The 16,941-nt window shown below is 38.2% G+C and overlaps 1 protein-coding gene across 2 annotated transcripts in view; it reads right to left on the bottom strand.

Moving 5' to 3' along the window:
- Positions 1 to 16,941, bottom strand: part of COL4A2 (collagen type IV alpha 2 chain) — a 225,859-nt gene that overhangs the window by 81,570 nt on the left and 127,348 nt on the right. Inside the window, exons 9-18 of one of the 2 annotated variants that reach the window (XM_077158665.1) lie at positions 16,546 to 16,581; positions 16,374 to 16,436; positions 14,527 to 14,562; positions 11,949 to 11,990; positions 9,787 to 9,885; positions 7,459 to 7,494; positions 6,805 to 6,855; positions 5,775 to 5,819; positions 637 to 690; positions 207 to 273 (exon numbers count right to left, since the gene is read on the bottom strand). In XM_077158665.1, the coding sequence (XP_077014780.1) occupies positions 207 to 273; positions 637 to 690; positions 5,775 to 5,819; positions 6,805 to 6,855; positions 7,459 to 7,494; positions 9,787 to 9,885; positions 11,949 to 11,990; positions 14,527 to 14,562; positions 16,374 to 16,436; positions 16,546 to 16,581 (529 nt within the window). The remainder of the gene's footprint in view (positions 1 to 206; positions 274 to 636; positions 691 to 5,774; positions 5,820 to 6,804; positions 6,856 to 7,458; positions 7,495 to 9,786; positions 9,886 to 11,948; positions 11,991 to 14,526; positions 14,563 to 16,373; positions 16,437 to 16,545; positions 16,582 to 16,941) is intronic. The other variant, XM_077158666.1, reaches the window with a different exon arrangement.

The raw sequence follows: 16,941 nt of genomic DNA, 5'->3' as shown, positions 1-16,941 counted from the left end.
GGCAGAGGCCAAACAACCATCACTCAGTAATGCTACTCTTAAACCACAAGGGAAGTTGTATAAGAGACTGAGCGTCTCATAAGGTCATGTTCTCAGTATCTTATTTTTGCTGTTACTTAGAAAACCCTTCTGGAAACTGAATGACTTTTTCTATAATTGAGAACAAAATGTCTATGTGGCATGAAATCATGCGGGAGCATACAAACCTTTGGCTAGGGAAGGATGAGGGGAGTAGGCTGGCAGTCCTGGGAGACCCTGGTCACCCACATCTCCCTACAGGAGGAAGAGAAGAGAAGTGTGAAATGGCCTGTTGGAATTTTCGACAATGACTAACTGAACCACATACTGTTCACAGGGAAAAATCTCCACTGGGAAACCCCTGGTGTCCCGGCCACTAGCCAGAGGCACCAACAGAAACTGATAAAGGCAAGTTTCCATCTCATTTTGAGAGCGTTGCCAACCACCGGAAATTGTTAAGAGACCACGTTTTCTATAGGATGGAGTATTACATTGCTGGGAATGATATGAAACATCCAGGAAGGATGAGTTGCGGACGATGGAATGACACCCTGACATAATAGCACCTAAGAGGGAAGAACTAAGAAAGAAGAAGATAAAAATAAAGTACGAGATCACCTTTCGTCCTTTAGGGCCATCGGGGCCTCCATAACCATCTAGTCCTCTACTTCCCTGAAAGAAAGAGGGTTATTTTAAAATTTTTATCTCCAACATACTATATCTAATAAAATTAATCATCATTCATTAAAATGATCTACTCCCCAGTCTTTGCTCAGTTTTCCCCAATGGTCTCAAAAAAATGTCTTTATCGTTGCTTTGTTTAAATCAGGATCCATACAAAGTTCAAATATAGCACTTGGTTGCTATGTCTCTTAAGGGTCTTTTAATTCATAATAGTTTCTTCTTCCTTCCTATTTTATATATATATTTGTTATTGTACTTGAAGAATTGGGTTATCGGTGCTGCAAATACCCTACACGCTAGAATTGGTTGATTTACAATCTGTGGGGGTGAATGATATACTCCTCTATATTCCATCCTTCTTCTGAATTAGTTGTTAGATCTAGAGACTTAAATAGATTCAGGTTCATCTTTTCAGCAAGAATTGTTCATGGTGGGTGCTGTGTATTCCCTATTGCACACATTAGGAAGTACATAAAGTTAGGGTGCCCCATTTTAGCGTAGCTATGATGGACCAGTGTTTTGGGTTATTGGCAGCCCATTCATCTATTAAAACCTTCCCCCAAAATCGGTTTTGAAAATTTTCATCAATACTAAGTAGAAGCATGAAAGCCTCTAAATTTAGAAATATTTTTTCTCTTCTTTATATTTAAAAATTTAGAGTAATGCTAATTATTGCTTTTTAATTCCTTTGAATAGTCTATTCTTATGAATCATATCATGAAATATCTGGATAGGGATGTAAAGCATTTTGTTAAGCCAGAAAATTATTCCCTCTCACTCAAGAATATGTATGGGAGGTTCTCAAAAATCCAGAACTGTTATCCTGTATTTTATTCATGATTCTTCTATAAAACCACAACCTCTCCCCCAAAATTCAGACTTGTTGGTTCCAATGGTGCAAAAAAAAGTTCGTTCTCTGACTATTTTACTTTTGAAATCCAGGAAAACGTATGCAGAAAGTTATGTTGTTTATAGTAAACAAAAACTGGCTAAATTTTGTGTTTTTCATGGTAGGCCTATGATTTAGACTGTGACTTTCTTTCACATTAGGTGGTGCTGGAGATTCAAAAGTGAAGGCAGATTTTCCTAGACCCTAAAAGCCTTTCATATCTCTGCTATTAAAAGCAATCTCCTGTTTAGGGGCTATCTCATGAGATAAGCTTGGCATTTCGAAAGACTTTCCAATGACTGGGAAGTTGGCAAGGAGGCATTTCATTTGAGCAGTGCTGAGAGCCAACATTATAGTCCAGATCAAATAACGCATTGGAATTTGTCAAATCTACACTTCATTCTGAGCCACCCAAGCATTGATCAGTTGTGCAGTGTCATCATCAACAAACAATAACAAGCATCCCCAAATACCAAGTGCTCATCACCTCTGCTGAAAAAAACCTAACACTTCAGAATGCACGATGTCTGAACAATCTTAACTGGGTATTATGTGAAATCAACTTGAGGAAGGAGGAAATTGAACAGCACCGAGACACTTGGCAACTGGATCCCCAACAGCCTAGAACTCCGAGAGCTGAAACAATGATCTCAAACTTTCCTTATGAGTTCTCAGAGGTGATGGATCGATTGGAAGGGAGAGGGGATAACTCAGACCTCGTATAATTTACCACAGCAAGGGGAATCATTAGGACTCAGGGTTCATCTGACAACATTGACAACTGGCTGGAACCGCAATTGCCCGGAACCTCAAGAGTCCAAACCATGATCTAAACATTTTACTCTATGTTTCTCAGTGGCAGACATAATGGGTGTGGAGGAAAGCAAGGGGGTGGGCATGGTCTAGAAGGAATTAACTGGGGATCTACTCAGAGTGGTGCTAGTCACTATGACCCTGACAAGGACCCAGCTGGGATTCAGCAGGGCTCCCTGAGAACTTGCTTTGATGTGCATCTCAGATCCCAATCATTTGGAGAAACTAAAAAGTCAGGAAATTGGCATTCAGATAAATGTCTATTTTAGAATGAATAGAACATTCATTCATCAAGAACTTGGAAAGTCTGCATTTCTCCCCCCTCCCCCTCCCCAATTTAATAACACTTCACTTGATTTGAATTTACTGAGCACGTATATATATGATTGACAGAAAGTTCAGATTGTAGAACTTTAAAAGTAGTCAGTTTCATGTCTTTCAAGGGTAAAAATAACCCTAACCAGCTAATGAAGCATCATTAGGCAGAAGTACTTAGAGACTGGCTATAAAGAAGAGATAAAAAGAATTTATAATTAGAGTCTTTTAGGGAAATATACTTTTAGAGTCCATAAAAAGAGCTAACTGTTTTAAGTAGTTTGAACATGCCTGCCTCATCTTTTTGCAAGTTACCTGTTTCTTTATTGAGCAAAAATTTATTTTAGCAAAGTCTCTTAACTGAATTTTCAGACATCTCAATGGTTTGAGGAGTGTTAGGATCTATTGTATAGAAGCCATATGTCTCTGTAAGGCCTGGAAACTAATGGCATTTAGTTTATAAGAGTGGATGTCAACAAAATTTCAGTAAAAGAACCCAATCTGAAATCATATGTCTCCACTTCAAACTATTCAGAAGTGACTATAAATAGCCATAACCAACATTCTTAAGACTTGCATTCAATAAGAATGAAATCTATACATTGTTACACCATGTGTAAATGAGACGTCACTTGAGTCCTGAAAAGTTCTGACATAGTTAAAATAGTTCTATTGATAAAGGGGGGACTTCCAACGATATGATACGCAGGGTTGTCTTTAAATGTTTATCTCCTCAAAGGAGAAGAGGTCTCAATGAAAACTATTTAAAATAACCCTAGGATACACAAATTTTTTGTTCAATTACTCATATATGTTTCCCCTAGAAAAGGAAGGAGGAAACAATGTTTAATTTTTCAGGAAATTTAATATAGCCAATTCCATAAAAGTTACTTTTCCATGCTTTTTTTAGAAAAAGTTAGAATTAATAGAAGTTTCATTAATCTCAGCAGGAATGAGGCACAACTGATATTGTGTACAAACAGAGGAAGGCAAGATCTTTTCCAGAATATATTTTCTTTTTTCACTTCACCCCATTTTGGTGCAATCTTACGTTACTGTTCAAAGTTGCTCCTTAAAGCTTCCTGGTTCCATTTTATACCATAAAACTGAACTCTGCGAGCTAACATACAAAACTCATGACTGTGGTGCAGATTGGTACAACCCAGCACGATGGCTGAGTCATTTGTGTATGTCTTGACTGCTTCCTATTTTTATAGTCAAGTAAACTACTTCTCCTTAGTAAATCTGAAGGTCCCATTTAGAAAGTATGTGTGTCTTCCTAAGTTATTGCAGCTGCAAAAAGTTGAAATCCTAACATGTGGGCCACAGCGGTGGAAGACAGCAGGTGGTCAGTGCTTGTTGAATATCTTGTTCTCTTTCATTAACTTCAGAATTTCAGAGAGCAGTTGTGTCGAACTGCATTTTAAAAAAACTACAATCCTTTGTGTTGGGCATTATAAAACTAATAATTATGATTTCACTAGCAAACGATAAGAAATGTTAGAATTACATGAAGAGGGTCGAAATGAATAACTTTTAAGGTGCTGGTGTTTGCGTTAGTCCTCTTTCTCTTGACGACATCTGCTTATTGTAATCCTTAAACTAGAATTTGACCTTTGGCCTTCGGTTGGGGAGTGGCACAGACAGCTATCCCTCTTGGCATGCTGCCTTTGGGGATATCTCCTGTCAGTGATGTTGTGAAAAGCTGGATGCAATCAGAGCAAAGCCTAGTCTCAGGGCCCTGGACTGAGTTTAAGATAAAAGGACAGGATTGGAAGAGTGAGGTCAACTGGGAATAAGAATAAGGTCACATGCGCTGCTGTGATTGGTCAAAACCAGAACACTAGGTTAATCCAGCCTAGAGTCAGTGGGGTCAGAAATTGAATCTGGGAGGCCAAGTCAATCTGCAGTCCCAGAGCAATGGTGGCAGAACCTTCCAGAAGGAAACGGATGCACCTGCAGCGCTTGTTAACCACAGTTGTTACGGCTCTCCAGATGTGATGCTACTATCCTGCAACAGCGCCATCTGCAGGATTCAGTGGAGCTGTGATTGTGAGGCTGGACTTTTTAAAAAAAATCTATTTCTATACACCTACCAGGAGGGAATTATGGAAACACTAGCCTGTGGTCACCAAGATGCACATAACATAATGTTGTCTGCACATCTTTTGAAACAGCAAGCAATAGAAACCATCATGATATGGTACACACAGTTACTGCAATTCTATGCAGCCTCTTAACAGAACAAGGCAGATCTGTAAGTGCTAATGTGGAATAATCTCCAAGGCAGCTCAGGCAAAAATAACAAGTGGCAGAGTAGCATGTCCATTTTTATGTTTTATTAAATTCTACGCATGTAAAAACATGCCTGTTTCGTGCTGGCACTTATCTGAACCATTACTGGTGGCTGCTGGTGGAAAGGATCTGAGTGTCTGCAATGGGAAGGAGGCATGCAACCTATTCTGCGACTGTATCAGTGGAGATGATGAATGGTGAAAATCAATCTATTTCTATGTTTCCTCTCTCTTCTATATGGTATGATCTAGCTTTAATACGATTCCAAGTCTGAACTAGATTCATATATTTCTCACGTAACAGTTTCTTCTAAAAAATACAAAAATCTGTCTACAGAACAGAATAGTGAATTGGGTCATCAGTGAATATAAACAAAGTGTCAAAGTGCATGAGTTCAATTTAAAAAAAGGCAGGGTCTACCCTTGGTCAGCAAGTTGACAACTTTTCCAAGAGTGACTATGAAGCAGAGCTGGGATTGTACAAAAGCCACGGCTGGGAGGGCCAAACGATAGGAAGCCTCAAGGGAGAGAAAGGTAGAAAGAATCAGAAGGCTGATCTGCAGATGTGAGAAAATAGGTAAATGATTTGACTTAAGTGTACTAAGTAATCTGGAAGGAAGGGCTTTTTATGTTACTGGACGTTACACAGTGAGTTTTAAATGCGTTTTCCGGGGACAAATGTTCTTTTCTGGGCTACCACAGTCTATACGTTTGACCTCTGCTCCGGCTTGAGAAGACTACATTTTATGTCTCAAACTTACTTTCTGTCCTGGCGATCCTGGTTCACCGTTGAAGCCGGGGGCACCCTGGATTGAACGGAAAATAGAACCAATAACAGCTCAGAATACAAAGCAGAATTTTCCAGCGGGTATTTTTATGGTTCCTGATATTGATTAAAATAAAATGCTGTCGGACTGACACAACAATTTATAGGTCCAGACTTGAACAATAGTAATGAGCTACAAATTCAATTCTTCCCTATTTCGAAAGGCCCAAGAATAGATAATCATGATGAAACAGCTCAAAAGAAGCAAAATCCATTATAATAGCAACATTACCTTCACTATATAAGGTATCAAAGCTAACAGAACACTTCTTTTATTTCCTAAAGGAGACAAATCTAAAATGATAAGCTTTAATTCAATGTATCATGCCTACTGTTTAAAGAAATAAATTCAAAACTTGGTAAAAAAAAAAAATCAACAGGCCTGTACTCCAATGGCCTAATAACCCTATCTATTCTTGTTATGGGGGACTATAAAATATGTCTTTGTATTAGCAGTGACTACCAGACAGTCAACAAAACCCATTTTCTCTTCTCTCTGGGCCCATGGCTAGGACCACATTTCCCAGCCTCCCCTGCTGTTAGGTTTGGCCAAGGAAAGGAGAGCAGAGGTGGTCTGCATAATTTCCAGAGCTAAGGCTTTTTTTTTGGCGGGGGGTGGGTGGGTGGGTTGTACATGGGCCAGAAATTGAACTCAGGTCTCCCTCATGGCAAGTGAGCATTCTACCACTGAACCACTTGTGCAAATCCCAGATGCCAAGGTTTTTCAGAAGTAGGGACACCCCAGTGCATGCAGAGTCACAAGAGGGCTGAATCTCCAAGGGGAGAGCTCCATACCTCCAACCGGACAATGAGGACGACAAGAAATTAACCCCTTGTGTTTGAGCCATTCTACATTTTTGGCTACGACGGCCCAACCAGAAGCATTTGTTTGTTTTCTGGTCCCACTCTCCTTCAAATGGAGATGCACTGTTCTAAAACCCACGGTTATAAAATGTGTGGCTTACCCGCGTCCCAGTGTAGCCCATGATTCCTTCTTCTCCCTTCAAGGATACGCCCTAGGAGAGGACAAAGAGAACATCAGGATGCAGCACAAGAGATGGCAGCCCTGACAAGCAGAGGCCCTGCAGATACCTGACTTTTTATGTGCTTCAGGACTGCATTTTTTTCACACCCTAATGTGGTGAGACTACTGGGCAGGATTCACAGAGAAAGCCTGAAAGTTTGCCTGGATTATTACCTAGTAAGTGACAGTGTAGAAGAACAGGAAATATGAGGGAGAGCATGACAAGATTAAAAAGAGAGGGCAGAGCGAGTGTCCAGCCGGAGTTCCAGAATGGAAGCCAGCTCATTCCACCTTTCCATCCCGCCACACCCTCTCCAGTCCCACATTTTCTCATTTTAAAGAGTTTAAGTTCATCTCATAGAAGTCAGAAAATGTTGATTGGCTTATGATTCTTAAGCAAAAAGGAAGAAATTCTAAAGTGGTTTTCTGGAAGAACAGTGTAAAACTGAATGACAGTACTTTCTTGCGTAGACAATTGGATGAGAAATCAAGCATGCATGGTTCATTGAGATTACAGTATCTTCTACCATCCCAATAAAAACATCAAGAATTTAGGAACTATGTCTAGTAAGAAACCTATTATTAGGGGACTTACTTTTCTTCCTGGTTCCCCCTGACTTCCTTTGTCACCCTGTGAAGAATATGAAAAATAAGAAATGCTTATTAATTTGAGAATATTAATATTTGAAGTCTTTCAGGGATTATGAAATAAGGTGGAATGTATTTAATACTACTTTTTTCCTTTTCATTGTTTTAATACAACTTTTAACAGTCATTATAAATTAATTGGAACAAACGACTCCCAAACTGCACAGCTTCAAAATGCAAAGAAAGAATGTGTTATTTCTTTTGGATATTCACAATGTAAATTAGATAGTGTGTTATTTTTGGCATCCCTGAAATACTGTCCACCCTTCAAGTTGTACAGTTTCCTTTATCATCCCACAAGCATGTATTAACATTCCTGCTGTGAGAATATATGCCTAGGGAAGAGCTACTAATTATACTATTAGCTCAAATAAAACATCATTAGGAAGGTACCATGGGGAAAAGATACATTTGGAATGCATTAAAATCCCAAGCAAAAGTGGCTTTAGAAACCACTGTCATTTTTATATGATCTTTTTTTTCACAGGTCTCTTGGTATAAAATAGTGAAAGAAATGTAGCAACTAGCTTGGTCCTTTGTCTCCATCACTCCTAGATTAGCACTTGAGATCCCTGCAGCATGAGACTACCTCCTGCAGGCTTGGTTCTGTCCAGCCCTAAGCCAATCTTCTCCTTGGTTGCAGAAAAGGAAGAAAATCTGTTTTGGGAGTGCATGTGTCTTAGCCCCAGTAGAACCTGCTTCTGGATCTGCTCCATCCTCAGGCTCCTGTTCTGAAACTGGACAGAGGCCCTACCTGGAAAGCACTAGGAGTTGGAGTCCTGCCCTGAATTTACCTGGAACCCAACCTGACCAGTGTGGAGCAAATGCCTGGGTTGTCCTAGTGCTGCTGTGCAGAGTTTAGGTTCATTAGGGGACATCCTGCCCTAAAACTCAGCAGGTACAATGACTTGTTTGGGCCACACTTTCCTTTGGTACGTCTGCCTTACAACAGCTCCTTCCCAGGCCACTTTCATCATCTGTCTGATAACTCAGGCCATACCATCTTGCACTTCCTGCCCAAATGCAGTGGTCTAGTCTCATCTTGCCTTGTCATCACTATACTGAGAGTGACTGTCCCTCTCCCACCCATAGCTAAGTACCCAAATCCAATCCTGACAGTACTTGGAGTCAGAATTATGTTCTGTTTGGAAAAATTAGATTTCTATCATTAGTTTTTTTTTCCCTTTATCCCATGTACTGTACATGATGGATACTGTTGAGCATTTCATACATGTTGTCTCATGTAATCCACTCAACAACTCGCTGAGGTTGGTATTATCTCCATTTGACACAATGACGGCTTAGAAACATGAAGGGACCTGCCTAATGACACAGAGTGAGTAAGTGGTACCCAGGTCTGTCTGACCAAAGCTGATGGTCTGAAGCCTGTGGCCCCACGGCCACTGCCCCATGAAACTGCCCCCAGCATTGACTGTGAATGAATTGCTCTAATGAAAATCTCCTTACCTTTACTCAACAGTTGTGCATATTACCAGGGCTGGAATTGAGGATGTTTATTTTTATTTTAGACTCTAAGGGTACATTTTATTTTTTTGTATGCTATATGGTGGGGCCACATTTCATTATTTTTCCATGTAAGTATCCCATTACTGCAGTACCATTTGTTGAATTTTTTTGTTTGCTTGTTTTGCTTGTCTGGTTTTTTTCCTTTTTTGGAAGTGCATGGACCAGGAATTGAACCTGTATCTCCCGTATGGCAGGTGAAATTCTACCACTGAACTACCCTTGGACCCCCATCTAAGGGTACATATTTAATCAAATAAAACATTAATAGAAATTATAGAGAAAGAGAAAAAAACTGACTTTGATTAAAAAAAGGGTGCTGCATGTCAGCAAAAAGAAAAGTAGATTTATTTTGCTTAATAAATGATGCTGCACTTAAATAATTCTGTGATCCTAGGTTTCAATTATACTAGGAACACAAACCCATCTCGAAACTATAGCTCTTAGTAAAGATAGATTTGATAGTTGTTTGCTTGCTTGTTTGTTTTTGGGAAGTGCATGGGTTGGGAATGGAACCTGGGTCTCCCGCATGGCAGGTGAGAATTTTACCACAGAACTACCCTTGCACCCCCTAGATTTGATATTTTCTATGAATGCAAGTATTATAGGTCACTTTGAATGAGACTCTCTGGTAGAAGACCTTTTCCACTTTGAATGTGATTGTTTGAAAAAAATTGAAGAAAGGACCCTTTTCCTCCTCCTTCTTCAAGTCTAAGTAGGAATAGAGTCAATTTTGCTGAAGCCTATTTACCTTATATTGATCTGGTTGAATTGTATCTTTCGTGGGCCCAGTGCTGGCACGGTCGATGTCTGATGGGATCCCATTGGGTCCTGGCTGTCCTATGTCACCCTGTGTATTGTTGAGCAAAAGGAATAGTTTTTACATTGCAAAGAAACTATAAAACTTGAATAAAAGCACAATCCCAACACAATACGGGGATTTTTACTTTTGTATATTACCTCACGCATGCATACCTATTTTGTAGAGTAATAAGCATAATGTAAAACCTATTTTGCATACTACTTTTATTAAACATGATGGCATTTTCCCTTTTTTTTAAAAAAATTATTTAGAATGTCCATATAAAAGCCTATTATTTCTCTAATAGAGAAATATTCTACTAATTATGCTAACAATTATAATAGAGAATTAAAATAGAGTTCCAATAACAGAACTCTAGGCTGTTCACAATTTGAGGCTTATCTGCTTCTGAATTATCATCTTATGACGAGTTTCAATACATGGAAATTATTAGGTCTGGAGGCTATTATGGTTCTTGTATGTTACTCTCTGCCTGTCCAATGTTGTCACCAAGTCTACTGAATAAGAAATGAAGGACTGCACCAGTTTCACCACAACTTCACCAGCCAAAAAGCATTCTTATATAATAAAAATCAGCTTATTTAATAAATCTAATATTTTGTGTTTGCTTTAATGTAATATTTTTTATCATTAGCAAGAAACACTTTTCTATGTGTTTCATTATTTCTTGTGTGAATTTTTTGTTCATCTACCATTTACCTTCTGGGGCCTTAGTGTTTTTATCAATAATTTGAACAAGCTCTTTGCTTGATTATAGACATTAACTTCATTTCCACTTTATCTAATGTAACTACTGTCTGTATTCCCAATTCTTTCTTTCCAGATTTCTTCTTTCATCTTACTATTTTGTTATATTTCATTTTATGGGGGTTTAAATTTTTTATATCTTTCAATTCTTCATTTTTTTCTTTTGTGATTTCTTCAATGGTGCTAATATCAAATATGAATAAAATCTCTCCTCTTGCATCCATGCAATGCTTGATTCTGTTTTAGTGCTTCTTGCTGATGTGTGCTAGTTATTAAAAAAAACAAAATGAAAATTCTTAGATAAAGAGGGCAAAGGAACAAATTCACTTTCTGAGTGGTAAGTAGATTTCTTGGTGAGTGAAATCAGGGTTTTGTTTTTTTTTTTAAACAATAGTTCACTGTGCTTTAAAGGCACTATGTTGAGCCTTTTACAGACATTATCTCATGTAATCCTCTCAACAGCCATGAAGGCTTTGAACTTCAGTACTGTAGGGACTTATAAAAGTCAGACTACTCTTCTGTCCTGCCTTTGAGCCCAACCCAGACATGGTCATGTCGCCTAATTCCTGAGAAGCTTTATGTTTGTCTTTGACACATGGGTTAGAAGACTCCCTTGGTGAAATGTTATTAATTTTTGTATGCTGGAGACTGGCTGAAGTTATATCTCTATGCCAGATGTCTACTGTCAACCTAGATGGTTGTTTTTATTGTCTTATCAATCAATAATCTATGGATCTTCCAACAGCCATGATCTTTGATAATGATTATATAATTATATTGCAAGAAAAAAAACAGTCAGTTGCCCATGATTGTATGGATCTACTTCTGGATGTTTTGTTCTGTATATATATGTGTATATGTATATATATCTGACAATACTATACTGCCTCTATTCTATATTACCTCTATTCTAGGTCTTAAAATTATGTAGACTGCAATACTAGTGATCATTAAGAGGGTGAAGGAAGGGTTATGGGATGTTTGGGGTTTTCTTTTTTCTCTTTCTTTCATTTTCTGGAGTGATGCAAATGTTCTAAAAATGATCATGGTGATGAATGAACAAAAATGTAATGATACTGTGAAGCACTGATTGTACTTTGGATGGACTGCATGGTGTATGAATATATCTCAATGAAATTACATTAAAAATTACAAAAAAGCCTATGAATCTATCACCGGAGCATGCTTAATAACTTGGCACTTTACAATGATTATTTGCATACATAAATACATGTTTGCATATCACTTCAAAATAACAATATCAAACTTAGTAACTGAACTGATTTATTTCATAATTGTTAAACACCATATTCTTCTGCTTTAATCTATTAGATTTCCTTTACCATGTCACCCTTTTCTCCATAAAAACCAAGTCCTCTGTTGCCCTGAAAAGAAACGGTTCTTGTAAGTTTTTAAAAGTCAATAGTAACAGTGAAAAAAAATTTTTTAGAAGAAGAAACCAAAACCTATCTATCTGAAACATTATGGACAGCAATTCTTGCATATTATTCTGGCTTCTCCTTCCAGAGATTAACTGGCAAAAAAGAAAGTTATTATGGTTTAAAAATCTGTTTTCATATATAAATTATATAATGAAAGTTTGAGCCCAGATATCACATAATATTATGTACAAGACAAAACTGACATTATAAATCAGCTGTATAAAGTGGCACTGTGTATTCTGAGCACCCACTTAGACTATACATAAATGACGAAAATTCTGGAGTTCACAAAAATGATACGGCTCTTCTTTTAATACAGTAAAATAAATATGATGCGCTTTTAAGAAGTTAAGTAGTTTACATGCTAAGCAAAACCTCAAAACAATGAACTAAAAGTAATTATTCTAACCGTCACTCTCAGAGAACATTCTACAGTTTGCTTTTTGAAATACATTCTATTGTTCCAACATCCTTATGATAAAAAATTGATGCTACTATTAATTCCACTTAGTGGTTATTGAGCCCTTATAACAATCCCAGGGCCTGTGCTAAATGCTTCAGCAGTTGTCTTTTATCCTCTGTAACACCCTGAGTTTGGAGTATTTCACAGATGGTGAAACTGTGAGGGTTACACGATCTGATCAAGGTTTTACAGCTCATAGAATGCAGATTTGAACCCAGATCTTTCTGACTCTTAATCATTAGTATATTGACTCTATGTGTAAAAATCTAAGAGTATTTCCTTGGAGCTGGCTCCTTTAGAAAGCAGCCCATGTTTATTCCTTGGAGGCCATATTTGAAGATCACTATTCATCTTTCTTCTTCCTCAGTCTTTTCTCACTTTGGTAAAATAATCTTAATTTCATATGGACACTTTCTATCTTTTTAATGATTTTAGGGAGGGTGAATCTTTGGGCTTTATCCAACCTTTTTATGTTCCTTTTAGCTTAAGAAGCAAAGCTAAGCTCAGCAAGTACTTAACAGTTTCACAAATAGAAGTACCATGTATGGGAGAATTGATTCAACTCTGATGCATAAAATAAGTACATATGAAAAGCTATACTAACATTTCATGCACACTGTGGCAACAGTACTCTTTTCTCTTTAATTTCAAACCACTTCACCTCTTTCCCAGGGTCACTATTTTCCCATAGAGAAAAAGACGGTGCAGGGCTCCATCTGAGTTTTCTCTCTGTGGTGTACCAACTGCCCCCCTTAAATGCCTAGATAGTTTCTGAAGATAAAAACAACTCTTTAATTTTTGCTTTTTGCTTCTTTCCCACCTTCTTGGGAGCTGAAATCAAAGCACAGAAAACACAGCAAGGCTGGATTAGAATGCAATTTGTTTTAGTTCCCTGTGGCCCCTCTCTGCTTCAAGAGCTGGCTGTCAATGTCACCAGGAAATGACTTGGTCAGGAGGTGAGAAGGGTTATTTGTATTTGCAGCAGCAAATGGAGATCTGAGGGTCTTGCCTGAGCTGGGAGCTTGGTGACTGCTGCTTTAAACCCAGCGCCCTGTCCTACATCTGCTTCTCTTGGCTTGGGTCCTTTCCCATCCTGCTCGAGGCTGCTAGACAGTGGGGAGTCCAGCAGTGGAGTCAGTAGCCTTAACAAGCTCTAGTTCAAGCCGGAAGCCATGTCAGAGGTGATGGGAGTGGGGAAGAGAAGGACGATATGGAAGGGAGAAGGGAGGGGCAGCAGTCATGGTCACCAGGAGTTCATAGAAATGGGATTTCACATTCGGCAGGCATTTGAAATGTGCATGCTTAGAAATGTCCTCCATCTGAATGTATAGCCATGGATTGGTTCTTAAAAGTTTCTCAACAGTAGCCCAGTATTTCTGACTCATGTTGAGCTTTGATTAAATACTTCCCTAGACAAACTTACACTGCTTCTTTTGGACATTTATCCAACTTTCTCAGGTCATGATGAACCCTAGTTCTGTTCTCCAAGTTCCTACTGAGCCATTTACCTTATTGTGCTCCAATGAACTAAATAAATTTTTCTCTTATGAAAATAATATGGCTTTGGGCTCTGAAATGAATACATCTCTACATATTGATAATACACTCTTGTAGAGCCTAATTATATCCAGGTAAGAAGAATTTCATTGGACTCCCTTTAACAAATATGTTAGTTTGTCAATTCCTATAAATTAACACTTAGGATAAATATGACCTGTCCCTAAATTGTTCCAATCTAGAACATTTATCAGTTTGATTTTCATACAATAGGAATGTTATAAAAATGTGTACAACAATCCACTTAACATACAAGAGGCCTTATGTGCCAGGTACTTTGGGAGCTCAATTGGATTTCTGCTTGTAGCTGACATTACGTCTTTAACATCTACAATATGGTACTCATCCTAAAGTAAACAATAAATCTTTTCCAACCAAGTATTACTATGTATATATTACCAAATATACACAAATATATAAGTTCCTTCTTCCCTTTAGCTCATCCCCCAACCAACTTACCGGCTGTCCTTTTGGTCCAGGGGGTCCGGGTGGTCCCTGCACAAATATAAAGAAGTTTGTAAATTGTTTTCTTTAGCCCAGGATCCAGATAACATCTGCTAGCAAACTCTGGGAAGGGTATTTACTGTATGTTTAAAACATTATGTAGTGTTCATAGAGGTTTAAAATATATTATTTTCTGTAGGGATGAAAAACAGTGTGGTAGGAGGGGCTGGGGTCAGGTTTAGTTCTCAGAATTTGCTGGCCCTCCAGTTGTAGCTAGTTTTGGTTTGCTCTTTTGTGTTAGGCTTTTGACTTCACTCATGTCCTCTCTGTGTTTGTTCTGATCCCTTTACAAGGTCACAGGCCCTGTTACTGCAGGGACTGCTTCTTCTTACTTCCTCTGGGATTCCCCACAGGATATCATCTAGCATTTTTTGGTAGTGGGTCAACAAATGTTCACTGAAAAATCAATCCTATAGGCCAATACTGAAGAGTTGAAAATCTATCAGCAAAAATGGCCATGTGTCTTTCCCTGCAAGACATTCAATGTCAACACCACACTTGAGATAAAAGTACTTAAACTGCATCAGAGGAGAAATTAGTGCTAAAATACAAAGAAGCAGATGTAAAGAAGTGGATAGATTGGAGACCGTGGGTTATTTTAATGGTCTATATGCAGTACTTGAAGCTGTCAGATCAACCAGTCTCTTGAAGATACAATCTATTTTTCACGCTTTCTGAACTGTGAATTTAAAGCACAGCAACCCCTTACCACGTGATAGGTGTGCTGTGAGTAAGCCAACAACCATATGCAGTAGGAGAGTGAAGAGTCTAGAGTGTGTGTTTCACTCCACATAGACAATCTTTTATAGTCAAAGGGGCTACTTGGAAAAGTGACTTTCATAGCACCAGGGAAACTTGCATTGTAAAAAAAAAAAAAATCTTTTTATTATAGAATCATTATATGAGGATCTTCACCCCCAACTACTAGTATGGCTGAATCTTCTCAAAATTTGTCTTTATCATTTCTCAATATCTGTCAAGAAACTGATACCAAACATCCCTTGATAGCTTATCTCAACATTGAGCAATAGTTTTCTGAAAGGAGGTCTTTCTCCTATTTAGCCAAAAATCTTTCCCTGTTTAAGGAAGACCTATTTCTTCTCTAATTTAAGATCTATTTTTCTTACTAGAAAACCAAGGTAATGAGAGAGTCCAAAAACTTGTTACAGTGGCCAGTTCATCTTTTAGGCCATTTGCAAAGTCTTGGAAGTGGCGTGAGTGCTGCACAAGCACTAGCAATTCTCCCTTCTTCTCTTCTTCTCTCCTTGCAGCAACCCCTTCTTCATTCAAGTATTATGGCCTGTCACTTGATGTTCAGGGGGAAGAAGCCCTTGTAGACCACCACTCAAGTGGGATGCCAGGAACATTCCCTTAATTGATGTTCAATATCCCACCTTTTATAACTGCCACCACTCAGGAGTGATACTACACGACGTGTTTTCTTCTGACATATTAGTCTTTTGACTACCTTGCCCAGGGGTGACAGACCCCTTGTCAACTGGGTAGGAATGGGGTCAGGAGTGCTTGCACATGACTGGAAGAGCACACAGCCAGCACCAAGTCAAAATCTGACCTGGTTGACAGTGATTAGGTGACCATACATTTTGAGTCCTTATTCTTCAATCTTAACAGTATGTGTTCGAAGAATTAACCGTTTTGTCTTGACATTTTCTTACAGTAACTACAAATACCATAGTTGTGTTATAAACTTTTTACCTTTAGCCAACAAGTGAAGGAAATACCTCCATAAAGGATGGTTTAACAATGGGACTTCAGTGAGCACACTGCATCCAGATACTCACTGGTCTCCCTGGAAATCCAACTGGCCCCATCTGTCCTATTGGCCCAGGATGGCCTGGAGGACCCTGGAGACATGCAATAAGAGAATATTTTAAAGACAGGCAGACTGGTATTTGGAGTCCTATAGATCTTGAAGTTTTGTTTAGAATATTCTTTAATAAAAATTAACCTTACCTGGAAACCAACCAATCCAGGATCACCAGGTTCACCCTAAATGAGAAGAAATAATTTTAGACTTTATAGCTTTTAAGCACATTTAGATCTAGTTTAATTTTACTGCAATGTTGGAAATAAGCATATAAAATATTCAGTCTTATATCACTCTCTCTCTTTTTAATGCCTATATTATTATTTGCTAGACAGGAAGGGTTTCTGCAACATTGTTCAATTTATAGCTATTAATAATGCATAGATGTACACATAATTTTAATGTGCATATTCAGATAGATTAATGAATAATGTGTTCTAACACGTACATTAAGAAAGGAATATCATTTTTTGCTTTTTTTAATTGTTAAAATATCATTTTCAAGATAGTGAGAAAAGAAAAGAATAACCCATGTGATTTTC

Source organism: Tamandua tetradactyla, chromosome 4 (assembly GCF_023851605.1).
Source record: "Tamandua tetradactyla isolate mTamTet1 chromosome 4, mTamTet1.pri, whole genome shotgun sequence".
In the NCBI taxonomy this organism is placed as follows: Eukaryota; Metazoa; Chordata; class Mammalia; order Pilosa; family Myrmecophagidae; genus Tamandua; species Tamandua tetradactyla.
Note: the sequence above shows the minus strand (reverse complement) of the source record. Positions and strands in the feature narration are given on the sequence as shown.